The following is a 25,457-nucleotide window of genomic DNA, read 5'->3' as shown; positions in this document are numbered from 1 at the left end:
CGATGCCATCTTAACTGCTCATTGGTGGGGAGGATTTGCTGTGTGGCCAATGGGAGACGCGCGGGGGTCCCGCCCATCCTCTCCCACTGAGGGCGACGCCGCGGCAGCGCTCGCCGCTGTCGGCCCCGCGGGGCGGCCTGGCCCTGGGCGGGTCATGGCGCGGTCCCCCGGCGGTAGAGGCGCGGCGTGGGGGCTCCGCGGGCCCTCGCAGGTGCCGCGCCGGCAGCCTGAGCGGGGCAGGTGCGGCCGCCGGGCGGTTCCCGCCCCTCTCGGTGGGGCCCGGCCTCCGCGGATCCCTGAGGCGCTGCTAGAGGCGCCGCTCCGCCGCGGTTCAAGTTAAACGCGAGGCCTCTCCCTCCCCCGCCAGGCCCGGCCGCACGCCCCAGGGTGTCGCTGCCCAGAGCAGGGGGCCAGGCCCCGGCCCCGGCGCGGGCGGAGAGCGCCCCCTGGCGGCGGGCGGCGGCGCTGCTCCCGGTGCCCGCTCCGGCTGGCGGGTCGCGGCCGCCCCGGCTCCAAGATGGCGCAGGCGATCTTCGAAGCGCTGGAAGGTAACGGGGCCGCCGCGCCGGGCCCAGCCGGGCCGCGCCGGGCTCACAGCGGGCCGCGCCTCTCCTCGCTTCCCCCGCCCCAGCTCCGCCGCCCCCCGCCCCCGCCGCCGTGCGGGACGACGGGCCGCAGCAGGGGCCGCCCTGTGAGGCCTGGCCCGGCGCGGCGCGGGGGGCTCCCGGCAGCTCGGGGGCGTCCCCCCTCTGCTCCCCCTTCCCCGGCGGCGGCGCGCACCGGCGCGGCCCCGGGGCATGCGGGCGGCGCGAGCGGCCCCGCGCGGCGGCGGGGGCGGGGCGGGACCGCAGCGGGCATCCCCCGCCGGCTGCCCGGGGCTGGCCGCGCCGGCCCCGGTTCCTTGGGGTCCCCCTGTCACCTCTCGGCCCTGTGCCATCCCCCCCGCGTGAGTCCGGGCGTCCCCGCACCGCCCATCCCAGTGCCCTGAGCCCCGGGCAGCCCCGGTTAGCCCTGTGCCCGGGGGCAACCGATCGCCTCCCTGCCCCTGTGCCCGGTGCCCCCCATCGCCTCCCTCATTGTGCCCAGTACCCCCATTGCCTCCCTGCTCTTTGCCTTGTGCTCATTGGGGCACTCCCGTCACCCTCATTTCTGTGCCCAGCAAACAAGATCACCAACCCCAGGACCCCCGCGTCACTCATGTGCCCCTTGCCCTCCCATCACTCCTCACGCCTGTGCCTGGCACGCTCGGACGACACCGTGCAGCTGGGCACCCTCCTGCCCTGCATGCTGGGGTGCACCCCTTCCACCCCCCAGGGCTCACGCTCCCTGCCTGCCCTGGGGATGGTCCCTGAGGTGGGTGCTGGCCCCTGCATGTGTGTGTTAGCGTGTGGGGGTCCACGTTCTCTGGCACAGCCAGGGCAGTGCCCAGCTTCTCTCCACTCTGTGGGTGTGTGGGTCACGCTCGCACTCGTGAATTTTGTGTTGGGACACTGTTTTACAGGCAGATGCCATCTGAGGGGAACTGTTGGACATGCCAAGCTGTGGCAGTCTGACACTGAGCTCAGGGTCCGCCCGTTTGGAGAAAAAGCTACTTCATAAGGCATTTATTTCCTAAATTGAATTACGCATGTATTTTCCTTTATGGGGGGGGGATGCCACTGACTGGAAGGCCTTGCATCAGGATTGTCGCCCTATGCTTTGCAAATAGCACCTGTGATTGCAGCAGCAGAAAGAGGAGCAAAGAATAAATATTTCTATTCTGTTAGGTTACTTGGTGCATTTGACAGCACTCTGTATAATCAGGTTCTCTATTTCCTCTTTGCAATCAGCTCCTCATTGTATGGGTTTCCTTGCAGAATTCAGGAGAGCAAAACATTTTAGCAAATTATGAAAAGAATGTGGTGTTTTGTGGTTTTTTCTAAGCCCACCACAATTGGCAGCTTTTAGTAGTTGAGCTTGTTTGTGTTGCCTTGTTGATTCGATTACAAGTCGATGGTGACTTGGCATTCATGTGCAATGCTGAGAGCACCCGTGTTCTCAGTGGGTGCTGTGGGGCAGAGGTGCATTTTTGCCTGTTGCTAAAGCACCTGGTGATCTTATTGGCAGAAAAAAGACTCAATACGTGAAATTCAGTAGCACCTGGGTGAAATGGACATTCTTGTTTCATCTCTGAGAGAAATGTGGAAGGAAAAAAAGCACAAATCAGTACTCTTGTACTTTTATCCTGGCTTCCCCAAATCACTTTGTTTTTGTCAGGCTCTGAGGAAAGCCCGCTGCTGCCAGGAGAGAAGAGTTGGCTATTTTTTTTTAGGTTTTCATCACCGTACATGCGTGCTGGCTGTAATCAGTGCAGGATCAATCCAAAGCTTTCCCTGGGGTGCACAGATGGCAGTGAACAGCATCCGTGTAACCAAGTAACTGCCTGCTTGTCTTCATGAGTTACTAAACCTTGAATTTGGTGATTTCCCTCTGCGTTAAGTGTGGCATTGTGCATTTACCCTGTGAAACTCTAGGGACTCTGTGGGCATTTGTGCAAATTGCTGAACGAATGAAGAGCAACATATTTCTGTTGTCTTGGGTAACTTTTCTCTGGCAGAAGGCTGAATGCAACACCGACAGTGTTGCTGCATTGTTGTCGCCTGTCCTCAGATCTTGGCCTCTCCTCAGGCTTCTTCCTGCTAGTGGGACAGAGGCAATCATCTGGCTTTTTTACTTGGAAGATCTGGCTATGTGCCAGAAGGAAACCCAGTTGTCCATTGCCAGGCACATAAAGAGTGGCGTTCTTGATGCAAACTGTTGTTAATTGTCCCCATAATATACTTAATCTGAATTTTTGATCCCCCTCTTTCTTTTGTCTTCTGGTAGCTTACTTCTGCTGAAGAAGGGCTGTTCCATTTCACTGTCTGGTTTGGATGTGCCAACAAGAGCCTGTGCTGCCTTTGCAGTTGACCAGGAAGTTATTTGTACAGGAGGAGGTATATTTTAAAGCAGGGCTTTGACTGGTGTGAGAAGATCCACGCAGGAGTGCTGCAGGAGCCTTCTGCCAGTGTGGCTGTCCTGCAGGGCTGGGTGCAGCTCTCTGTGCAGGTGAAGGCTTGCAGAACTGGACCTGCAGCTTTGCTGTGCCTCCGTGTGATTTATGTGAAAGGGTTCCCATAGGTGCAGTGGTAATTTCATGGTAGCATGTGGAGTATCGTGATCTGCTGCTTTCCAGTAGCTGCTTGTGCCCTCTGCTCCCCAGCAGCTGGAGAGGGATGCTCTCCTCTTTCCCATTGACACGTGCAGTGTTTGTGACCTCTTCTTAGTGAAATGATGAAAAAGGTGTTCACAGAGTCTTAACGTTACTTGCTTCCCACTGGAGATACAGGAGAAATGAGTATTTAGGGTGTCTTTAAAATGCTGTGGATTATATGGGTACTCACCATCAGGACGGTAACATCCTGATTGTCCAGGAGAAAATTTAAAATTACAAGAGGAATGTGCAGTGGTGGTTGCTTCTGCTGCCCTTTTCCTTTATGCTGTGATGTTACTGCATTTTGCTGTCCTTGCTGGTGCTGTTTGCTGAGCGACCTCTCATCAGGAACTGACCTTACCTGAACTACTTGGAAATGATCAGACTGATAGATTTTCTTTTTATTTTGGCACATAATTCTGAGTTCAGAGCTTTACAATTTTGTTTTGCAAAGATCTTGAAGGAAAGTGAAAAGCAAAGTAAGATCCCCCCACCTTTCTTTTCTCCCTTAATTCACAAGGTTTAACATATGACTTTGGTATGCTATCTGTTTTGTTGTGACTTGCTTCTCATAAAGGAATGGTAGGAAGAGTGCTGCATAAAAATCACCTCTTCTATTTTTCTCCCATAATCAGATTGTTCTATGTGTCTTTACATCTGATTTCTAAAAGGAAAGTGTGATGGGCTTAATCTGCTGGTCGCATGCCACTGGCCAATTTGTCTCTCTACATGAGCAGTCCCCTTCTCCTGCATTTATCTGGAATATTTTAGAACATTTTAGCTGTAGCAAAAAATATTTGTGCCAAAGCAAGTGAGCCGATTCTGACAACAAATCTGGCTGGGTATGTGTGTTTTCATGGAGTCCTGAGAGAAATAAAAATCGGAGAGAGCAACTCGCAGCTCTTGCTTGAGAGGAGCCTGTAGAGGGGCACAGTCCTGGGAGTTGGGGGACCACGGGGTCCTGCTCTCCTGCATGTCCCAGAACTGGGGTGGCAGGTGGTGACAAAGTTGGTCCCCCCAGAGCATCTCTCCCAGGAACCCATACTTAATATTTCCTTCTTAAAGCTGTATCTAAATCCTCCTGTAGTTCATAGCCCTGTGTCTGATCAGATCTGGGAATGCTGGTCTTGAAAACAGGGAGGCATTTCTAACAGTGCTGCTGAGGCAGAGTTGTGCACACCCAGGGTTTTGTCTTCACCAAGCTCAGTGCTTGTCTGTGCTGCATCATGCCATGTCCCCAGGCAGATCTACCCGGGCTGCTACCCCACCTGGCCCATGACACCCCAGATAGCTACAGCTACTTCTTAGCTCTGTTTGTAATACCCACTGTTTGTAAGCATCCTTCCTCTCTCCAGAAAATGCCTGAAACCAAGCCCTCTTTCGGCTTTCCTTGCCCTTCTTCCCTTTTCTTCTTGTATCAAAGGAATGTATGGAGACAAGTGGGAGCCTCGCTTTAGCGTGATAGTTAATGCTGTGGAGTAGAGGGGAATGAGGAGGTGGGAGTGGCTCTGTGGGAGAAGACAGCAGTAGCTGGCAAGCAGCTTCCCTCCATGACTCGTGAGCAAGATCCCAGTGCCTGAGGGCTCCATGTTCAGGCCGAGCTTGATTTACTATCCATGCTTGTGTCTCCTTTCAGGAATGGATAATCAGACGGTGCTGGCTGTGCAGTCCTTATTGGATGGTCAAGGAGGTGTGACGGATCCATCTGCTCAAAATGTCAACGCCTCCACTGCCATCCAGTCGATGGGTGAGTCCTGGTAGCACCAGGAGAGCGAGACAAGAGGCAGGAGGGCTGCAGACCTCTTCCTGCAGTGTGCACTCATGACTGTTGGAACAGCTGGCACAACAGCTGTACATGCTGGGTGCTGCCATGAACATTGTGAGCCCTCAGTGGGACTGGGCAGAGCAGGAGGAAGGAAGCAAGTGCCCAAGCAAGCAGAGATGCTTTTGGAGATGGTCATGACAATAGACTTGACTGTGCATTCCCAATAAAGACGTGAAGGGAGGGAGAATCTGCTCTCCCTGCCCCTAGTGCTTGTTACTGTTCACATTTTTTTTTAATGAGCTATTCCTTATCTTCTGGGGTTGTACAACTACATTGAGTATCTCATCTGTGTGAATGAATACAGGAACTGGTCATTTATGTGCACATGAACATTCAAGTGCTTGACTAGGACTCTCTGGGTGGATACTGAGTTACCTCCTGGAGGAGTTACAGTCTGTGTCCCCAGAAATGTTCTGCTTCAGGCTGTGAGTCAGGCAGGAGGTACAGCCTTGTGAGTCCAACTGGATCAAGTGCAAATGGTGTGTGCTTGTGTGGTTTGCTAACATTGCAAATTTCATCTAGGACAATGTAACGGGGTTGTCTTGTTTCTGCTTTTAATGTGAAGCAGAGGTGTGAAAGACCAGCAGTCTTGCAGGGGGGTGGCTTTCAGACACAGGCTTCCAATGACTCTGTGCCCTGATCCAAGTTACTTCTCTTCCTTTGTGCAACCTGAATAATAAAATCTGCCTCAGCCAGCATAAAGTAGGTGCTTTGGAAGAAGCTGTTTTGACTAAAAGCAGAAGGTGCTACAGGAGCAAGGCTGGGTTGGTTGTTCACATCTTTGGGATGAGAAGACAGACAATGGGATTCAGTTTGTCACGGGGAGGTGGTGGGTTTTGTATATGGGAGCGGAGTTGAGGTGGGCTCAATCACATCAGTTAGCTTTAGGGAGAGCCTGGGACTGGGGAGAGGGACAATTTGATCCCTCCTGAATGTGATAGCTTTGAGGTGCTAAGATCCAAAAGGCATCTATTTTCCTACAGCTTTGGTTGTTAGGTGTAGCACTGGGGAATGCAGAAGAAAGCCTGGAACAGTGATCTGGTCCTCTTAATTGCAGATGATGAAGATGTTTTCCTCTGTGGGAAGTGTAAGAAGCAGTTCAACTCACTGCCTGCCTTCATGACCCACAAGAGAGAGCAGTGCCAGGGAAATGCTCCTTCCCTCTCCACAGTCTCGCTGGCCACCAACAGTGTGTATACCCCCTCCATCACATCGGTGCAGCAGGCTCCGAGCGCCGGCCGGCAGGTACTGTGCTGCAGGCAGAGGTTTTACTGCTCTGTTGCTGTGGTTCTGGGAGCTGGGGGGGCCTCTGGGTGATGCTTTTAGATCCAGTGGTGCCTCATGACTGACCTCTTTTCTGAGAGGCTCAGCTGTGGTTCTGTTGGCTTTTGACCTCATGGTTAAAGCTGCCTGGTCCTTTGCAGTGGGGTGTCCTCCAGCAAAAGTGTCCGGGTCCGGTAGCCCTTTTATGAGGACAGAAGAGGTTTCATATTGTGTCTGTGCTACAGCCAGACTTTGGTTCTACTGAAGAGCCCCAGTGTCACAGCCTGGCAGGCTGGGCATTTGCATGGGTACACACTGCACAGTGCTCAAGGTGGAGTGGCGTTTTCTGTCTGCTGGGCCATAGTCTGGCTCATGGGCAGAAGAGGAGGGCAATGTCTGGCAGCTTCATCCCAGCATCCCTGCTCTCAGTTTCCTGCAAATAAGCCCACATTATGTGGTGTGATGAGCATTAAGGGGTTATCCTCTCTGGAGTAACTCTCCCTCCCAACAGACTTCTTGGGAGCAAGTCCTTTGTGTATGACATGCACTGTGCCTGCAGTCATGGTGGTTTTCAAAGTGCTTTCAAACCAGCTGTTTTTTTCAAGTTAACATAGTGCTAGTGGATGGTGCTGCCCAGGGCTGCAAACACAGGTTGTTTCCACCCAGGAAATGGGACAGCCTCCCTCCCCTCCTATAATCCGACTCTAGTCTGAAGAGATGGGCCTGATGTTCACCCTCTGCAGCCAGAGTAGCTTCTCAGTTCTCTACCTTTCCTAGCTAGGGGAAGGGAAGCACTCAGGAAAGGCTTGAATTTGTGTGCGACCAGTTTGTCCTGCAGATCTTTAATAACCCTTGATTTGAATTGTGGCTAGTGGCCACTTTCCTGAACCTTTTAACCTCCTTTTCAGAACAGTTTTTCTGGAGCTGCCTTATTGTTAAGGGCTAGAAATTACCATGGACTCAGCAGGAAGCTGTAGATACTGTGGCTCATCTGCTGACCAGAGGCTGTGAAAGCAGAGACTCCAAGTTTCACTGAAAAGCAGCGTCACCATTTTTTGTTTACTGTTTTGTCCTGTTGCTGGTCAACAATGCATCCTTTTTTTCTTTCAGCAAATTTCTACGTACATCACAGTTCCCCCATCACCTTTGATTCAGACCCTGGTGCAGGGCAACATCTTAGTCAGCGATGAGGTGCTGATGTCAGCCATGTCTGCTTTTACATCCTTGGACCAGCCCATGCCAACAGTGCAGCCCCCAGTGCAGGTAAGGGGCATGTGTGGGCCTGGGGAGTCCCGCTGCATGGGGTTATGCTTGCACAGCAGGAGCCCTGTCAGTCAATCGGACTCCAGAGATCTGCTTTGGTGCTGAATCCTGGGCACCTTCCCAACGTGACAGCCAGGCTTGGGAAGGAGCAATGGATAGATTACAGGATAGCTCCAGCATTTGCTCTCTCCTTGCATCCTTGTTGCTGGATGGTCAAATCATTGTAATGTGGTCTCTCCAGCTTTTTGTTGAGCCCCTGTGTAATGGCTGGCTTCCAGAGCTCTTGTCTGTTTGCTCCATGGATCCCTCTTCCACCTGGGATGGTTGTTTTGGGCTCTTCCCAGAGCTAGCCAGCCTGTATACATTCTCCATGCTCTGAAAATGTTCTTTGTAACCAGAAGGATTAAAAGCTTTAAAAACAAAGTAACAAAAGCAGTGGGGCTTGAGCACTTGGGTTTTGAAGGAGGCAATATCTACTGGAATGTCATGCCAAGCCTCTGCAAGCCAGCAGTCTGGTCCAGCTGGGCAGTTGGACAGTGCTGCGTTGTGTCAAGACATCGCTGCTGTTCCTGTGGGTGTTGTTTTGAATTGGGACTGAGAACGTGTGTGAGGGCGCAGCCCCTCTAACTCATTGCTGCAGCATTTTCAAGGTCTTGTCTGTCTCTCCCTGTTCTGGTTTTAGAGCAGCTTGAGTATGCACGCTGGGGCTGGCTACCTCTCCCAGCCCCCGCCACCTCCACCTCCCCCACCACCACCCCCTCCTCAGCCTCCACCGCCTCCCCCCCCGAACATGGGGGCTCCAGGGCAGCCCAGCGCCGGCGGCAGCGGAGTGGTCGAAGTGTACAGTGCGCCTGCTCCTATGGCAGCAAACAGCGCAGTGGAGATCCAGACGCTGGGGATGCAGCCCTATCCGCCCATGGAGGTAAGGCCAGGGGCTGTCTGCAGGGGCTCTGTCCTCCTGGGCCTCTTCTCTAACAAGGCTGCTTGAGAGCTGCCTGGACTGGAAATGTGGAATTGGAGTCTGGGAAGGTGCGTTAGGTTATTTAACAATGATTATTTCCTCTGGGAGAATGTACTGAACAGAACTATGTTGGCAAGATGATGGGGATTCTCAGAACAAGAGAAACAGTTAAGAGGGATGGAGGACTTGGCTGGCACAGGCTTAGGAGATCTGAATGTCTGCTGTGGTCGAGGGATACCTGCAGGTGTTGGGAGCGAGAGGGAGGTGAGGAGAGGGGCTTACTTCCCAGAGAGGTACAGAGCCTCATGCTGTGCACTAGAGGCTCCACCGGAGAGAAGAATTCACTCTAAATATCAGAGTTTGACAGGGCAGCTTTTCCTAAAGAGGCACAGGCAGGGGTGGATTTACCAGTGGGTCAGCTGTTCACAGCCTCTATGTTAGCATTGCCATTCACAACAGAAACTATTGGGTGTAAGAGGTTTGTCAGCCTTATCTTTGTAGCTGGCATCTGATCTGGAACTGCCAGTGGTCAGAAATGGTTGGGGATGTTGGATACATAGTGGTCTGTGTTAATTTACCACGGTGGGCTATAGAAACTCCCTCAAACCATATCACCCCAGACTGATGCCTCTGTCTTTTTCTCTAAGCATCCTTTTCTAATGTTGGTGCTGAGGCAAACAGCTGTGCTTTGCCACCTGGAGTTTTCTTGTGCTTCCCTTCTGCAGCCCTGCCAGGGCAGGCAGCAGGGCCTGGAGATCCCACCCTTCAGGGCTGGTGTGAACTCACAGGGTCGGTGGTGATCATTTTGGTAACCTGCTCTGGAGGGATAAGAAACTCTTCTAGGCATAAGACATAGATGAGGGATTAGGTGGCTCCTTCAGTGTTTCTTTGCTGTCCTGTTCCTGCTGTAATAACTGCTGGATGCTTTGTGATGTTCAGCAGGTTGTAGAGACACTGTGCAGGTTGTAGAGACACATTGTTGGACTGGTGAACCAGAAATGTGACCCAGTTTGGCAGGAGGCAGAAAACTCAGCCAGACCATAGCCCAGTGTGGCGAGTGTTGCTGGGGATGGAGGTTAGGGCAGAGTATAACTCTGTGCAGCAAACCTGTTTCCACTGATAAATTGCACTCTTGCAGGTACCAAGCCAGTGTGTGGAAAGTCCCGTGTACCCTTCTCCTGTGTACAGCCCTGGGAAGCAGGGATTCAAGTCTGAGAGCTCCAGCGCTCCCACACCTTTGACCAGCACAGGAGGCGGCAGTGTGGTTGGTTTTGATTCCACCTCTGCTCCCAAAAGCCGGCGCTGCAAAAATGAGAGCGGGCTGCAGGAAGGTAAATGCCCTTATAGCATTTGCCCTGTACTACCTGTAGGCCAGCACGCTTATTGTGTGGTGGACTGTTGAGCCACAGGCTCTCCAGGTCCTGTGGGGTGGCACTGGCTGTGCATGCAGCTCTAGAGGAGGAGCACAGTGTCCTACATGAAGCTATCAAGAGCAGGTCAAAGTGTGGACATACTTCTTGTCTGTCACCTCTGAGTGCACATGAAAGGCTTGTCACTGTGCTGCTGTGTGGGCCAGCTTGTGCTAAGTCTCTGCAGATACATGCTTATTGGATCACACCTGAAATGGGGACATTTTGCAGAGTAAGGTGTTAGAGCTTGGTCCATTTTAACCCAAGGAAGACTGCCCAGTCGCCAGGCCGGTGTGCTAGTTACGGCCTCGCCCTGAAGACTCTTCCCAGGGGTTCAGCAGACCTGTCCCTGCTGTGTGTTTCAATGTCTGTGAAGAAAGCACGCCTGTCCCCAGGTCAGGCAGGACAGGGGCATGCCCCATTACAGGATGGAGGAGCATCAGATCCTCCGCTGGCCAAGCCTGCCCATTGCTGGTGTGGTGCAAGCACACCTACCTGAGTGAGAGGGAAGGTCCCAGACGTGGTGTGGAGGAAAGCCACGTGGCCTTCCTCCCCAGGAAGGTTGGGCCTCTGGAGTTACGACCATACGGATGCTAGGGTTTAACCATATTTGCAGAGGTGTGAATGATCATGCAGGCTGCAGCTCTCAGTTCAGAATTTCCTAGAGCAGCCCACAGTTCTGCTGTTCTCCATTGGTTTATACCCCATCATAGTAGACAGAAGATGTGACTGACTGATCTTCTGGATGGGAGAAATATGCATGTGCTGTGGCTGATGTCTGACCTTGGTGAGTTCATAGGAGAGAGCCAGAACTGGGGCCCTTCCTTTCACTAATCCTGTGTCTTTTCCCAATGCCCAACATGCCTTTAAAGTAGGTGCTTTGTAGCACAGCTGCAAGGGATCCTGGAGTGGTTAATGCCTCAAGGGGATGCCCTGCTTCCTCCACTACTGCCCTCCTCGCACTTGTAGAGTTGGCTCAGGCTACATTAAATATACGCTTGTGCCCATAACCTCTCCCCACTCTGGCCAGGCAGATCTTATCCTTTCATAAGCCCTTTATTTTTGGTCCTGAATAGACATGCCTTGGGGTGAGGGCCCTGTGGTGCAGGGGGGACAGAGCTGTGCTGTGTGATCTCATTCCTGTGTGTGCTTTTGCTCTTTCAGGCAAACCCAAGTCCCCCAAGCTGAAATGTACTTACTGTGACAAGGCCTTTACCAAGAACTTTGACCTGCAGCAGCACATCAGAAGGTAATGGTGCTGCTAACCCAGACACAGCAGAGTGGGTAGGGTGGAGGTGGGCACAGCTCCGCTGAGGGAGTCTGCGCAGCCCAGCAGACCTTGCGTTTGTCACATCCCAGAATCTGTGCTGCACTGGGAGGTGATCTTTCATCCCACTCACTGCAGGACACCTTCTCCCCAGGGGCTGGGGTGAAGGCTGCATCATGGATGTAATCTTCTTGCTGATTATGGCTTGGGACTATAGACTTGTTTTCCTTGCTGATGAGACTTTGAAAGCCAAACCTGTTGTCACCTTATCGCTGGAGCAGCAGCATCTCCACTGCTTGCCTCTGTACTTTCCTCTACTCTCCCTCCCTACTAAGCTGGAGCCTTCGTGTTTTCTGGTGCTAGCAAACTGTCAGCCAAGCTCAGTGTCTATGTAGGGAGCTCATATAAGAGAGCTTTTCTCCGACAGGAGGCAGTTGAAATCTTCAGTGTTCCCCCCAACAGAATCTTCTGGACTCAGATGAGTAGGAACAAGTGGTGTTTGCCCCCCTTCACAGTCTGGACTGTTCATGTGATGTACTTCATGTGTTAGAGAGTCTGCTCTTTGGAAGCAGAAGGGCAGAGTAGAAAGACCTTTCTGCTGTGGACAGGAGAGAGCAAATTCAGGGAGATCCAGGGGCTGCAAGCTAGAATAGGCATGTGTGCAGGGTAGGGTGGGGTGATAGGGAATAAAAGGGTTTTACCCCTGAGAAAGTGATGGGGTCCCCAATGTCCCTGCAGAGACCCTGACAACGAATGCCCTGATGTTGCTGCAGAGCTCTTTTTCTGTCCCACTGCTTCCTTTGATCCCTTGTCATCCCGAGACCACGAGTGTTTTGTCTGTGTGCCAGGCTTGTTTCTCCAGGCCTCTCGCAATCAACTTACTCAGGTTAATGAGGTCTCAGAGCCCGTGTTTGGCTGGTCCAGGTGCTGATCTGCCAAGCAGAGTGCCTAGCGCAGCCCTGAAGCAGCCACCCCACCGTGGTCCATGCCTGGGGGCTGTCTCCTCTCTGCTGGCTGCTGATATGGTGCTCTCTGCCTTCAGTCACACAGGCGAGAAGCCCTTCCAGTGCATCGTGTGTGGCCGAGCCTTTGCCCAGAAGTCCAATGTGAAGAAGCACATGCAAACCCATAAAGTGTGGCCTCCAGGGCTGGGGTGCACTATCTCCCGCAACTCCATCACAGTGCAGGTCATGGCCTTGAATCCCAACCAGCCAGAGGACGAAGAGAACACAGGTTTGCTGCCTGGGGATAGCCTGTGCATGGGGCAGAGCAGTGATGTGGGGAGTCTGCACATCCCTGCATCTCCACACAGGGAGGGAGGGGAGACAGGAGCTGTGTGCACTGTTTGCATTCCTGCAGCACACACCAGAGAAACGAGTCACATTTGCTGGACTCCAGCTGGCAGCTGCATCCTTTCGTACCTCCAGTTACAGTGGGATTCAGGTGCTGCTGGAGACAGCGACTCCAGAGTCTGTGCAAGTATGCACGTGCAGACAGGGTGAGGTGTCTTCCCCCTTCTCACTCCCTGGCAGGTGCAGCTTTGGCAGTACATGAGCCACACTTGACAGCTCTGGTCTAGTGGCCAGACAAGCCAGTGGTTTAGCACAGCGCAGTGCTCTCACTTGTTTGCAATGTGCAAGTCATGCCTGGGCTGGGTCTGGTCCCAGCAACCAACTGAAAATACTTGAGGCAGAGAAGAGCTCCTTGCTGGCAGATGGTGACTGGTCACCAGTTTTTCTGCTGGTGACCTCAGTCCTAGTAGGAGGGGAGAGAATGCAGTGACAATGTCATGTCTAGGACAAGGGCCTGCTGGAGCTGCTCTCTGCAGACTTCATGGACTGTGAGCTACTGGCTGGATCTTGCCTCTTGTCTCCTGCCAGAGGTGGGAGTAAATATGGCTCTGGTTCACAGACGGCCTGTTCTGCTGACTGCTCCACAGAGCACAGTTACACCCCTGGAAAAAGAAAATGGGTTAAGGAGAGGAAGATGGAGTAGTCAGATCCCTTAATAATCTCTAGAAAAAATTAAAACTATGCTGTTAGGGAGTAAGATTTGTCTGATCAAAAGAATCTGTCTTTGAAAGGAAGCAAGAGCCTGGACCCATAGCCAGGCCTGGTATGTCTCGGCACCGTGGTGCTGGCAGAGCAGCTTTCAGAGCTGTCTCATGGCAGGCTGTGACTTTCTCTCTCCCATTCTCCAGGTTTGACTCAGGCCTCAGGGAACCCTGTACCACCGCCCCAAGACATGAGCCCCTTGGACGAGAGCGAGGCAAACAAACTGGAAGCCAAGCAGGTTGTCTTGATCGATAGCTCTTACCAGTGCCAGTTCTGCCCCAGCAAATTCAACACCTATTTCCAGCTGAAATCACACATGACACAGCACAAGAATGAGCAGGTAGGGACAGAGGGTGCCCTGTGTTGGTGGTGAGATTGGGGTGGGCTTCATATAGTGCACCAGCTTCCAGGGTCTGTCCTGAGCCTCTTGCTCTGTAAAGCTGCCAGTGCTTCCCATGCAGCTTAGCTCTCTGCACATTTGGGTTGCAGGTGTGTGGTCTTGGTGGCTTTGAAAAGCTCCACTGCCTCCACCCTGCTGATTGAGAAGTCAGCCAAGCAGGTTTGGATGGCTAAAGAAGCAGCAAAGAAGCACGGTCCGAAGTATTTGATGTAGGTGGCAGCTCTCAGGTTGTGGGACAGTCACTGCTGGGGTGTTGTGGTCTCAACCACACAAGTGGTTTCAGGTGCTCACACCAACACACCGTTCTCCCACCTTGCTTTCATAGGGGAGTGCCCTGATGGTCTGTGTTTGCAGAACATTCAGCTCCCAGCAGGTTCTGCCATTCACCTGGAACCGTCAGCCACATTTTGATGCTGAGCTGCTCTGCACTTTTCTTTAAAGACCCTTCCTCTGAGGAAGACAGCAGAGGAAGGGGATGTTTTACCACCATGTTGTGTCCTGCTGCAGTGCAGGGCAGGGTTTCATTGCTGTGTGCTGACTGAGTGTGGGTGTGGTGGGATACTCTGGAAACCACGGTGCTGCTTTGCTCATAACATCAGCTCAGCTGCTTTCCAGCACAGTGGGTCAAGGGGCAGTGGTCCCTTTCTGTAAATGACTCAGTGGTTATGATTTCCAAAAAGGAAGGCCACTCTCTTGGCAGAGGATTTTCCCCGTTTGTTTCCATGGTGTGCCACTCCAGTTGCTCTCCCTTCTCCCAGGTGTACAAATGTGTGGTGAAAACCTGTGCTCAGACCTTCCAGAAGCTGGAGTCCTTCCTTGAGCACATCAAGAACCACCAGGAGGAGCTGAGTTATCGCTGCCACCTCTGCAGCAAGGACTTCCCCTCCCTGTACGAGCTGGGCGTCCACCAGTACTCCCACAGCCTGCTGCCCCAGCACAGCCCCAAGAAGGATGTGGCCGTGTACAAGTACAGTAGCAATCAGTGCTCACAAGGCTTGTAGGAGTGAGTGGGTGCAGAGTGTTTGGCTGAGAGCGGTGCAGACATTAGAGGGAAGAGGGGGCTGCATGTTTGGTGCCTGTGGTTCTTTTGGGCACCCAGGTGGCAAATGTGGGGCCCCTCCACCAGGCTGCTAGGGCCAAGCACTTTGAATGCAAGGAACCTTTTGGAAGGACAGTGAAAGGCTGAGATCAGTTACGTGGGAAGATCTCACTGCAAGTCCTCTTATCACCAGTAAAGAGTGAGGTGGGCACAGCTGAACATGCACAGAGCTCAGTCAGAGACCCAGGGAAGCCCCTTCCCAGCCTGTTTTCTGTGATTAAACAACTGCAGCAAAGGGAGTGTGGGCTGTGAAGCTGTACCCAGAAAAAATCTCATATCCTTTTGCTGCAAAAGGGTCTATTACCTGGGAAAGCCTTTCTACTAGTGCAGAGAGAAGGGGTGAGGAGTTCCACGAAGAGCTCTCTGGAGCTTTTGAAATGCCTGTAGAGATATACATGAAGAGCAGGAAGCCCAGAAGATACTGAAGTCACCTAGGAGCTTCATGGAATAAATTGCTGCTTCTTACACAGACCATGATTTCTAGTTATTTTTGCACTGTGGAGCTTCATCCTGCAGCTTGCTAGCGGCGATCTTTGAGATCAGGGCCCTGCTTATGTTTGAGGAGGTTTTAGTCTGATCTAAGGAGAAATAGTTTCACAGCAGATACAGCGTGAGTGCCTCTGTATTTATTGTCGGTGATGCATGCCCCCATTGCCCATTGTCAGCAGTCAGCTTTGGCAGAGGTCTCTGGCAGAAATATGGATATGTGAGAACAGTTGAGATAGGTGGAGAGGGCTCAGGTGGTTTCGGAGAGGTGGCGCTGTAAGCCAGTGTTGTTAGATACCAGAGACCCCACATGGAAGCGTGTTGCTTTGTGGCTGTCCTGGCCATGGGTAACCGTGCTGTCATGCTGTGACCCCACTCTCAGCTCCTTCATTGGGAGCTGCTGTATTTGTGTATTGAGGATGGAAAGTGTTTTAAATAATGTGAAATCATTACTTAGGGCTTTCCTCCATGAGGAAGCAGTGTGGAAGTATGTGCTCAGGTCTGAGTGCTCCCATGGGAGTCTGCGTGGAAGAGCACTAGCAGTTTAAAGGCTTCTTCACCCAATTTTCTAGCATCTTCCCCTTGTGAAGAAGGATGCTGAACGTGAGTGTGATTTGGCTATGTGGGTTGCCGAGGTTTCAGGGCACCTGGGTGGTTTTGTTATTGTCTGTATCAAGCTGACCCTGTCAGAAATCACCCTGGAAGGTGGCTGGTGAATGGGCTGGGCAGTCCTGGCTGGGGTCTGCTTGCAGCATGGGGTTTGCTGGTGGTAGCCTTGATCACAGGCTCTGTCCTTTCTCTCTACATTCAGATGTGTGAAGTGTGTAAATAAGTACTCCACCCCGGAAGCCCTGGAGCACCATCTGCAGACAGCAACGCACAACTTTCCCTGCCCTCACTGCCAGAAGGTGGGTGGGTGACCACTGCCTGAGCCGGTCCTGGACTCATAGCTAGGGCTCTGAGGGGGACAGGAACCCTTCAGCTCCCTTTCCTCTCCCTTCCTACCTCAGTACAGACTGGCAGGCTCATGAGATACTTTTCAGAGATTGCATCCCTGGCCTCCAGCTCTCTGGCCTCTCATGCAGAGTATGTTCCTCCCTGCAGTGCTGGCTTTTCTCCTGGACCTATTTGCTGAGCAGAATTTGTCAGGGGAGGTCCCTTATTCCCATGACAGCACAGGACTGCACACCAGGCTGCTGTCCTTATTTCTTAAAGCAAGTATACCAGGAGGAGTGAGGCTGGTTTTGGGAAGTCTTAAGAGTGCCTTTGACTGCTACCTCTGGCTGGAAGGGTTGGGCATGGAAAGCCCTGGGCCCTACAGAAGCTTGTACACCTCCATTGCTGTCCTTATCTCCTGTTGCAACAGAAGTCTCTAGGTTCCCCCTCATTCCTCTCTTTTGGATGAGTGCTTTGTGTCCTTGGCAAAGAGAAACCTGTCTTGAGTGATGTGACTAGGACTGGAACAATGCCTGGGTAGGTTTTGGCTGGAAATACTCTCTTCAGCACAGCCCCTGAGGGGGTTTGAGGGGCAGAATTTTGTGGGATTTAATTCTAATAAATTATTTTTTAAAATCCAGACTAAAATTTGGACCCTTGCTCCTCTGTTTATAGCAAAGGAAATGAAAATCCTGCAATGAGGGCAGGGACAATCTCAAAGGAGTGACCACTCTATACTGAGGTAGCTCAGGAAGGGGAAATGCGCTCTTGCCATGGTTAGTAACCCATCTTTCTTACCTGTCTTCTCTCCACTTCCCCCACCAGCTGACAGATGCCCTTCTGAGCCTGTGTGGGACTTTCAGCCTGCAGCATAGCAATTTGAAAGCCCATTATCCACACCGATATTTTTTACTTTTGTTTGTATTCTTACTAATACTGCTGTTTTCTGGAGAAACGAGAGCACAGCCCTGGGTACCAGAACTCTTGGCTCTCCTGTGCCCCCCTCAGATGTGTGCTTGCAGCATGCTCATTAGAAATTCACTTAGCCTGGGTATTTCCAGAATCCCCATTAGCCAAAGGAACCACTCACACATTACTGGGAAGTAGAAACTGAAGTTAACACTGTGGGAAGGTATAACTACGCGGGGTCCTTGCCCAGTCCATCCTATCCTGCTGCTGGCTTTGATGGGAGATGGGGCATCCATCTGGGGTGCTGGTCCACAGCGGTATGGTGTTACAAAATTTAGCAGCCAGGTTTCAGCTTACGCATTTCTTAAGGATAAGAAGCTTACGTTGTGCGTTTGTTGTATTTTTTTAAAGCTCTATCTGTATTTTCCTTATACAAACCTGAAGGTTTTCTCAGTGTGTCCTGTCTGAGAAAGCAGTCACCATGAGCTGCTTAGGCTTTCTGCACAGGCTACACCTCCCATGCCCATGCAGGCTCAATGATGTCCCTTGTGTGCTGCCAGCTCTTAGCCTTGTTTTTGTGTATTAACAGGTGTTCCCCTGTGAGAGGTACCTGCGCCGCCACATCCCCACACACGGTGGGGGCAGCAAGTTCAAGTGCCAGATCTGCAAGAAGTTCTTTCGCCGGGAGCACTACCTCAAGCTGCACGCCCACATCCACTCGGGTATGGGCTCCCACGGCACTGCAGTGCTCATTGTATCTCTGTACCGTAGTCCGTGCTGCCCCCTCTCATACCCTGGCTATTTTCCTGACAACCAGAGTAACACAGCTGACTGTACAAGTCATTTGTAGTAACATGTGTTTGGGGTACGGTACTGGTTCAGCCTCATGCCCAGTACTGCACCAGTTAGAAGTGGGGCACAGAGGTGGCTACCCTACTGCCTGTGGTTGCAGAAGCTAAGGAAGCCGGCCCTGGAGAGCAGGAGCAGGGCACAGTGTGGATTGTATCCATCCATTTACTCATCAGGCAGGGTAGGGAAGCTTGGGGAAGTTTATAGAGAGGCAAAGCGGTACAGCTGCTGTAGTGAATCCTGTACGTGACTGGACTTTCCCTGACTCTCGGTTTCTTCTTTTTTTCCAGGTGAAAAGCCCTTTAAGTGCTCAGTGTGTGATGCAGCTTTCAATCGGAAAGACAAACTCAAGCGACATATGCTGATCCATGAGCCTTTTAAGAAATATAAATGTCCCTTCTCGTACGTAGTGCGTCTCTGGCATGGCAGCATGTCTTAATGGGATTGGGATGGGGTTTAGGATGGAAGGAACATCTCCTGCGGGTACCCTAGGGTACATGTGTGGCATCTACCAATCTACTGCTTCTTGGGGAGGTAGGAATGCTGTGTGCTGTTGAACTGGGAACCCAGAAGTCCCAGTCCTTTGTTATTGACGTCCTGTGTGGCCACGTAATTTCATGTCAGTTCATCAAGCCCTGTAAAATAATGCCTGCCTTCATGGGAGGCTTGGAGGGTTGCATCTGGGAAGCACCGGGGAAGAGAAGGAATATTATTTGACCACAAAGCGTAAGGTTGCCTGAATGATGGGCTCTCCCTGACTGCCATGTCTCAAAAAGCACGTGGCAATGTAGAAGCTAATGTATGAGCCAGAGAAATGCAGCTTTAGAAGGTGCATCCCCAAATCCATGGCACAGCCTTGGGCCTTCTGAGATAGCCAAGACTGACTGGCTTCTCTCTGCTCCAACCACCTTGTAGCTCCTTCCAAAATACTTCTGTCTCCAGCTGGGATCTTGAACCTGTGGCTTTTAGGAGCATTCATAGTGAGACACAGACCATGTGTCATCTAGCAGAAGCCACATGTCCCTGTAGCAGCCTGTTTATTCCTTGCCCCTCTCCAAAAGGGCTGAAATAGTGGAGCTCCTACTGAGACTGCACCGAGGGACTCATCCGGGTGCTGCTAAGGTGAAGGGTTGCGGATCTCCTTATGGTCCAGGTTCTGTTTATGCTTTGATCCTCAGTTGATTCATGCTGCTCACCAGCATTTGTTATTGTTACAGAAGCCACACGGGCTGCAATAAAGAGTTCAACAGGCCTGACAAGCTGAAGGCTCACATACTGTCCCATTCGGGTAAGTGCAGCTCTGCCCATGCTGCCAGTGGTTGGGAATGAAGTGGCTGGGATTCACTGCAGTGCTGTGGGAGCACATTACAGAAGGGGTAAACCTGAGAAATAAGAGAGAACAAATTGTGACAGTGCTTCTGCTTTATACCCTCAGAAGCATAGGAGGTTCTCTATGGTATCCCTCCACCCATCGCTCAGCTAACACAGCTACAGTGTGGTTTCTTGTGGGAGAATTTTCCACTGTGTGTGGTACAGTGTTTCCCAGATATAGGCCTAAATTCTTAATATAATTTATTAGGTTTAGATTTTTTTCTTTGTTGCTGCAGGCCTGTTTAACTGAGCTTGCATTTAGAGCTGTGTCTAAGCTTTGGGCTGTTTTCTAAGGCAGTATAAATCTGAAGGCAGGGCCTGCTGGCAAGACTTAGAAGCAGAGCTGGGTTACTCAGAATGTTTACTATCAAATGAATATCCAGACTGCTCTGTCCGCTGCTCCCCAATATCATTTCACATTCGAAAGGAGATCTCTTGGGATTTGATTCCCTTCTCTCTGTGTTCCAAAAATAATGCTCCCACTCCTAATAAAGATAATTTATTCCTATGGCCTAGGGAATGTTCAGACTTTTGTCTTTTGGGGTGAAACTGCAAGTCTTGTGCCTGTCATGTCCAAAGCCCTGCAGAGTGTGATCAGATGGGCCTGGGCTGACAGTGCTGTGGATGGTTTGTTTCAGACTGCACATTCCCATACTTGGGAGGAAAAAATAAAAAGTGAAAATGTCTTTACTTTACCAAATACACTTGAAAAAAAACCCCAACGTTTTGCATTTTCATCACAAGAACCTGACATTTTTTTCTCGTGATATTCTAATTGTGTTATTTGAGGCAAGAGTTATTGTTTTAGCCCTTTATAAACACAGACATTCAAGTTGTAGGCACTCACGCTTTTCTGACTGCAGATTTGCCTGGCACAATGTCTCCTCCCTTGTATCAGGGAACATCTCCTTGGAAGAGGAGGTGAAGTTGTCATGTGCTCCCTTGGTGCGGTGCAGATTTTCTTGAAGATCTGCATTGGGATGCAGGGTCTCTTAACGGAGCTCTCTCTCCTCCTATGCTCTCTGCAGGGATGAAGATCCACAAGTGCCAGTACTGTAACAAGTCCTTCAGCCGACGAGCCCACATGATAGAGCATCAGCGCTCGCACACCGGTAACTACAAATACCGCTGCCCCACCTGTAGCAAAGGTTTCACGCGCCACAAGTACATGAAGGACCACAAGTGCCGGCTGGGCTCACCCAAGGACAAAGACCTGCAGCTCAGGAAGCCCCAGAAGAAGCGGGTGGCACGGGGGCGCAAGGCTGGCCTTTCCCTCCCCAACCAGCTGGGTCTGGCAGAGCTGAAGGACAGTGCTGCTGGGGAAAGCCCCCCTGAAGGTGGCCCTAACAAAGAACCGTTCCAGGAGTCGGATGCAGTCCTGTCCATTGTGGTTGGTGGGTCAGGAGCTGCTGACTCAGACCTCGTCGTTCCTGGCCAGCCCAACAGCCTCACATCCAATTTGGCCCTGGCAGAACTGCAGACTGCCTCAGATGGCCCCTGCACCATGCTGGCTGTCCCTGTTTACATCCAAACGACAGAGTGATAACGTTAGAGCCACTGTGTGGCTGAGGGCTGCTGCTGGGGCTGTCAGACTCAGTGCTGAAATGTATCCCATTGGAAAAGACCAAAGGTCTTGCGGGGAGGTAGATGGATATGGGAGAGAATGCCTTCCATCTCCACTTGTTCTTCCCATCCTTGGGCAGAGGCCTGCTTGGAAGCCACCGATGGCTACAAGGCACTGAAGAGAATGGCTCCGTTATTTCTTGTCCCTCTGCATCACTGGTCAGCCTAGGGCAAGAAAGACTAAGATCCCTGAATCAGGGTAAGAAGAAGGAGCATGCAAACTTGCAACAAACAGCTGCTGAAATCAGGTGGCTTTGCAAATCACAGCCTGTCCCATCTGTGGTTTTTCTGGCCTAAAAGCTGTATTGCCCAGTATTTGGGTGGCCTTTCCGAGAGCAAACAATTGATCCTTCCTAGTGGAAGCAAGTTCATCCTGAGATCCTTTGGGAACACTGTTCAGAAATACCCTGATAGACTTATCTCTGGTATCTTTCTCTTCTCTGTCTCTATCAGTAGAAAGATCACCTTGTCTGTACTACATGTGTTATAAACACCATGGACCTCATTTGCTGTGAGGAGTCAGTGGGTGGGAGCATGTGTGTGTGTTGGCTGTTCTCTGGTTGGTATTCTCTCCACAGTGTTTGTTCTTTTCATGGTTTTTCTCCATATCCAAGGATCTCCAAGTGCCTTAGACATCAACGAGTCAATCCTTGTGACAGTTAAATGTGACACCTTTTGTGTACAGCAGGGGAGACTAAGGCCTGGCTGAAGTGATATGTCCCCCAGGTCACACAGGAAACTTGTGATGCATCTGCAAGCCAGTTTTCTAGTATCAGCTTTGGAGTAGGAGCTGCAGGGTACTTCTGTGTACTTCTCTGTCAGCTGCTTCCCAGCCTGTGCATTCCTTTAGCTCAGTTCTGTGGGCCAGTTGTTAGTAGTTTCAGTGGGTCACTGGCAGGTGGGGAATTGGTGGGGTTAGGTGACTGGGACAATTTCTGTTGTCCACTTGGCTTCTCCTCTCTGATTTCCTAAGTAGAGTCCCAAAGCCAGCATGGGAACACCAAACCCAGGAACTGAAAATTCCCATTGTGCAGTGTTGGTAAAGGAGCTGCTCGAGCAGGTCTGGAGCCCAGCGCAGGTAGAAGAGCAGGCAAGCGTGCTGTTCCCTTCCCCACTGCCCTGCCAGGCTTCGTCTTCCTTCCTGTACTGTGCCCAGCCTCTGGTTTTATGCTGCCACAGGGTGCCCTGGCCATTGGGAAAGGGAACTTGACTCAGACCTAAACAATGTCACTGCTGCCTCCAGCTCCTCCTGAGACATGCTGTCCCCTTGTGCTACTCTCCCGTACTTTCTTCCTGTTCCATGTGTAGGTGAGCCGAGCTGAGCTTTCCCTGGTAAATTTGTGTGATGAGCTGCTAAGTTGTGTGTAGATGCAAAATGCCTGTTTTCTCTGGAGGTGGTCCAGAGCAGAGGTGGGTTCAGTCAGTCCTGGGTACCAAAATTCTGGCTGCGGAGTCCCCTGCCTTGCTGTCTGGGAAGTGGTGGGTGTTCTGGCCACTGGAGCAGTCAGCGCAGCGTTACTGATCTGACCGGCCTGAGGCTGATGCCTGCCTGCAGCCTGCCTGAACTCCAGCCCATTGCTTGACTTTGTGGTGTTCTTCCTGGCTCCTTGCTCAAATCTTAAAAATCTTAAAACCTTAAAAATAGTAGCTTGCAGAGACAGCGTGCTTGTGCCATATGCGTTGTGGTGTCTCCTCCTAGTGGCATGTGCTCCTAGACGGCACCTGATTTAACAATGGATTACCCTGTCACCCCTGGAGGACTCTCATATGGTTCCTGTCAGGATGGGTGCCACCACCAGTTCGCTTTGCTTACTCACTTCCCTAACCCACTTTTTGCCCTTTTCCTTTTTTTGTGATGCTTCTGTACCTCCTGCTGTTGGCAGGTGTTAGGAAATGGAGTACAGGGCTTACAAGGGGAGGCTGGGAGAAGGGGTGTTGTTTGGGCTTTAGAAAAGGTTAAGGAGAGGTCTTGCTGCTGCCTACAGCTGCCTAACAGGAGGAGTGGAGAAGGTGAAGCCAGGCTCTTCAGAGGTGCACAGGGATGGGATGACAGGCAACAGGAACGTGCTGGAACGTGGCAACTTCTGACTCCATACAAAGAAAATTCTGCCAAGAGGGTAATCAAAGTAATGAGGCTGCAGAGAGGCCCTAAATCAGTACTGAATTTGACAGAGCACCCTGCTCTGAGTGGATGAGCTTGAGAGGAGGTGGCTGGGCTGGAGACGTCCAGATGGCCCTTCCTACCTATGTGCTTCTGTGAAACGTCTTGTCTGGTTTGAAGGGCAGAGTTTATTTGCCCACAATGTTTATTTTAAATACTTAGCTCTCACAGGAGGGGAACGGTATCGGGAAGTAGTTTGCTAAACATACTTTTCCTGTTTTCCTCCCCTCCATACCCCACTGTACAGCGTCATTATGTGGTCTCTGGTGCCTGCTGCGGTGCTGCAGTCAGGTCTGTTTTGAGACAACTATGTGTGGGTGCAGCTCTGCAGCTCAGAGGCACTGTCTGCAGGCCTGGCCTTTCCTTCCTGTCCCCAGTTTCCACCAGCTCTATGCACAGGCCAGTCAGTCTAAGCGAGATGTTGGAAGCTGGTTTCCGCTGGCTAATGCTGAGTGTAATTCAAGGAGTGGAAGCAGAGCCGCAAAACAGCCTTGTATGTGACTGTGGGGCGCGAGGGATAAAAGATGCCACCCTGTTTGCTTGATAGCCGTTTGCGTGCATGGTAGTGTTGAGCTGGAACAAGTTTCATCATGAGCATAATGATTGTTGTTTCAAAGTAAACCTCAGGGCAACTGTGTGTAAGATAGTGTAACAGAGGTCCCTGATCAGAAGCAAAGCTGGGCTGGGTGGTTGTGTGGCTCTTGCCTTTGGAGACTCTGTGGATGTGAGTCCTATGCATGTCTGACAGATATTGCAGCCCCAGGGGCACTGGCAGAGTAAAGGGATGGGTGACTGCCTGCAAGCGTGGTGGCCCCTGACCCCTGCTTCCCAGCTGGGCTGGCTGCACAGGAGCAACAGCAGGTCCTGGCAGCCCCTGCAGAGCCGGGTGGGTGCTCCTGGTGCCTCGCTGCCCTTTGTGTGGAAAGGAAAAATAATACGGTTATTTAAAACAAACACCCTCTCCACTGTAGCCATACTGCCTGCAGATTAAAGCTTGTCATAGAGATAAATACTGTGGAAAAGAGAATTCAGTTAGAAAGCTAAATGCTGTCACTGAGACAGTGTGAGTTACATGCAGATCTCAGTACAGATTCCCAGTGTTGTCAGCTGGGAAGCTTTCCTGCCCTGGGAGCGAGTAGTTTCTGTAAGCCTCAGTGGATTTTTCTTCTGTATTTTGCCTTTGTTACGTTATCTGCTGCTACGACATTAGCAAGGTACAATGCGGCAGGATCCATTACACAGCTTCGTTGCCTAACTCCCACCTGGTACCTAAGGAGGCTGTCTTTGTATTACCAGTGCAGTGTGCTTTCCCACTTGCTGAGGGCATGAAAAAGCTCTCTTGCTCAATAAGCAGTTGTTTGGCTCATTTTTCCTCTTGGCCATTTAGTGGGTATATCCCAGGCTGCTTTAAAGAGCACAAACTAGCCCAGCCCTGCTCAAAAGCAATGATTAATTTTTTTGGGTGATTTCCAGTGGTAAACACTATTATTGTCTGAGTCTGTTATTAATTAACTTGTTTTTACAACACCACTGTGACTGGAGAGGGGGGTGTTTATTACTTTTACACATGTTAGAGGCCAAGCACAAAGAAACAAAAGTCGAAAGTACCCATAAAGGTTGGTATCAGGCTGAGGCGCTTAAAGCGTCATTTCTTTATTGGACTTTGGACGCTGTATGTAGGTACCGTGATCACACAGCATGGAATTAGGCCCATACTGCCTCCATGAACCAGAACGTGTGCCTCAGGTGAGTGGCAACTACTCACCACCGACTGGGCAACCGTGGCTCTGGCTTTAAAGACTTGATTTTGTAAAGTTGGCAAGTTGAGAAAGTTTAAAACAAGAAATTGCACCACATTATCTCGACACCTCAGTGGGCTGCGGGCAAGTGGCAGGGTTCAAGCGGCTCGTTAAGGGCTGTAACTGCTCTGCAGCACGCCATGCCGTGCCATGCCACACCATGCGGTGCTGTGCCCGTGCCATGCCACGCCATGACGTGGGCACTAGTGCGAGGAGCCGGCGGCACGCCGGGCCGCGGCCAGGCCCAGGGGGCTCCGTTGCCGCCCCGCAGCGTGCAGGGCAGGCTCCCACGGCAATTTCTTCAACCGCGGCCCCGTGTGCCCGGTTTCTGCAGAGCGCTAGGCCGCGCCTTCAGCGCCACCTTCCCCATCTCGTCACACTCCTCCCGCGTTCCCCCGCCAGAGCAGCACACGCGGCCCGAGTGCCCCTGGGGTCCGGGCCGACCCGCGGGGGAGGCCGAGGCGGCGGCTCTCCCTCCCCAGAGCCCGCCAGGCCGCGGCACAGGCCAGGCCAGCCGCTGCGCTCCCGCGCCCCGCCTGGCGGCCGCGCA

At 51.9% G+C, this 25,457-nt stretch overlaps 1 protein-coding gene across 1 annotated transcript; it reads left to right on the top strand.

Moving 5' to 3' along the window:
- Positions 1 to 76: 76 nt before the first annotated feature.
- ZNF341 (zinc finger protein 341) lies at positions 77 to 21,452 on the top strand. The gene is made up of 15 exons (XM_056354981.1): positions 77 to 548; positions 4,869 to 4,979; positions 6,115 to 6,302; positions 7,431 to 7,583; positions 8,266 to 8,505; positions 9,683 to 9,875; positions 11,118 to 11,202; positions 12,263 to 12,453; positions 13,421 to 13,614; positions 14,433 to 14,641; positions 16,071 to 16,167; positions 17,694 to 17,826; positions 18,244 to 18,355; positions 19,171 to 19,241; positions 20,353 to 21,452. Exons 1-15 carry the CDS (start codon positions 518 to 520, stop codon positions 20,865 to 20,867), a joined length of 2,523 nt encoding a protein of 840 aa, XP_056210956.1. The 5' UTR covers positions 77 to 517; the 3' UTR covers positions 20,868 to 21,452.
- The last annotated feature ends 4,005 nt before the right edge of the window (positions 21,453 to 25,457 follow it).

Source organism: Falco biarmicus, chromosome 10 (genome assembly GCF_023638135.1).
Source record: "Falco biarmicus isolate bFalBia1 chromosome 10, bFalBia1.pri, whole genome shotgun sequence".
Lineage (NCBI taxonomy): Eukaryota > Metazoa > Chordata > Aves > Falconiformes > Falconidae > Falco > Falco biarmicus.
Note: the sequence above shows the minus strand (reverse complement) of the source record. Positions and strands in the feature narration are given on the sequence as shown.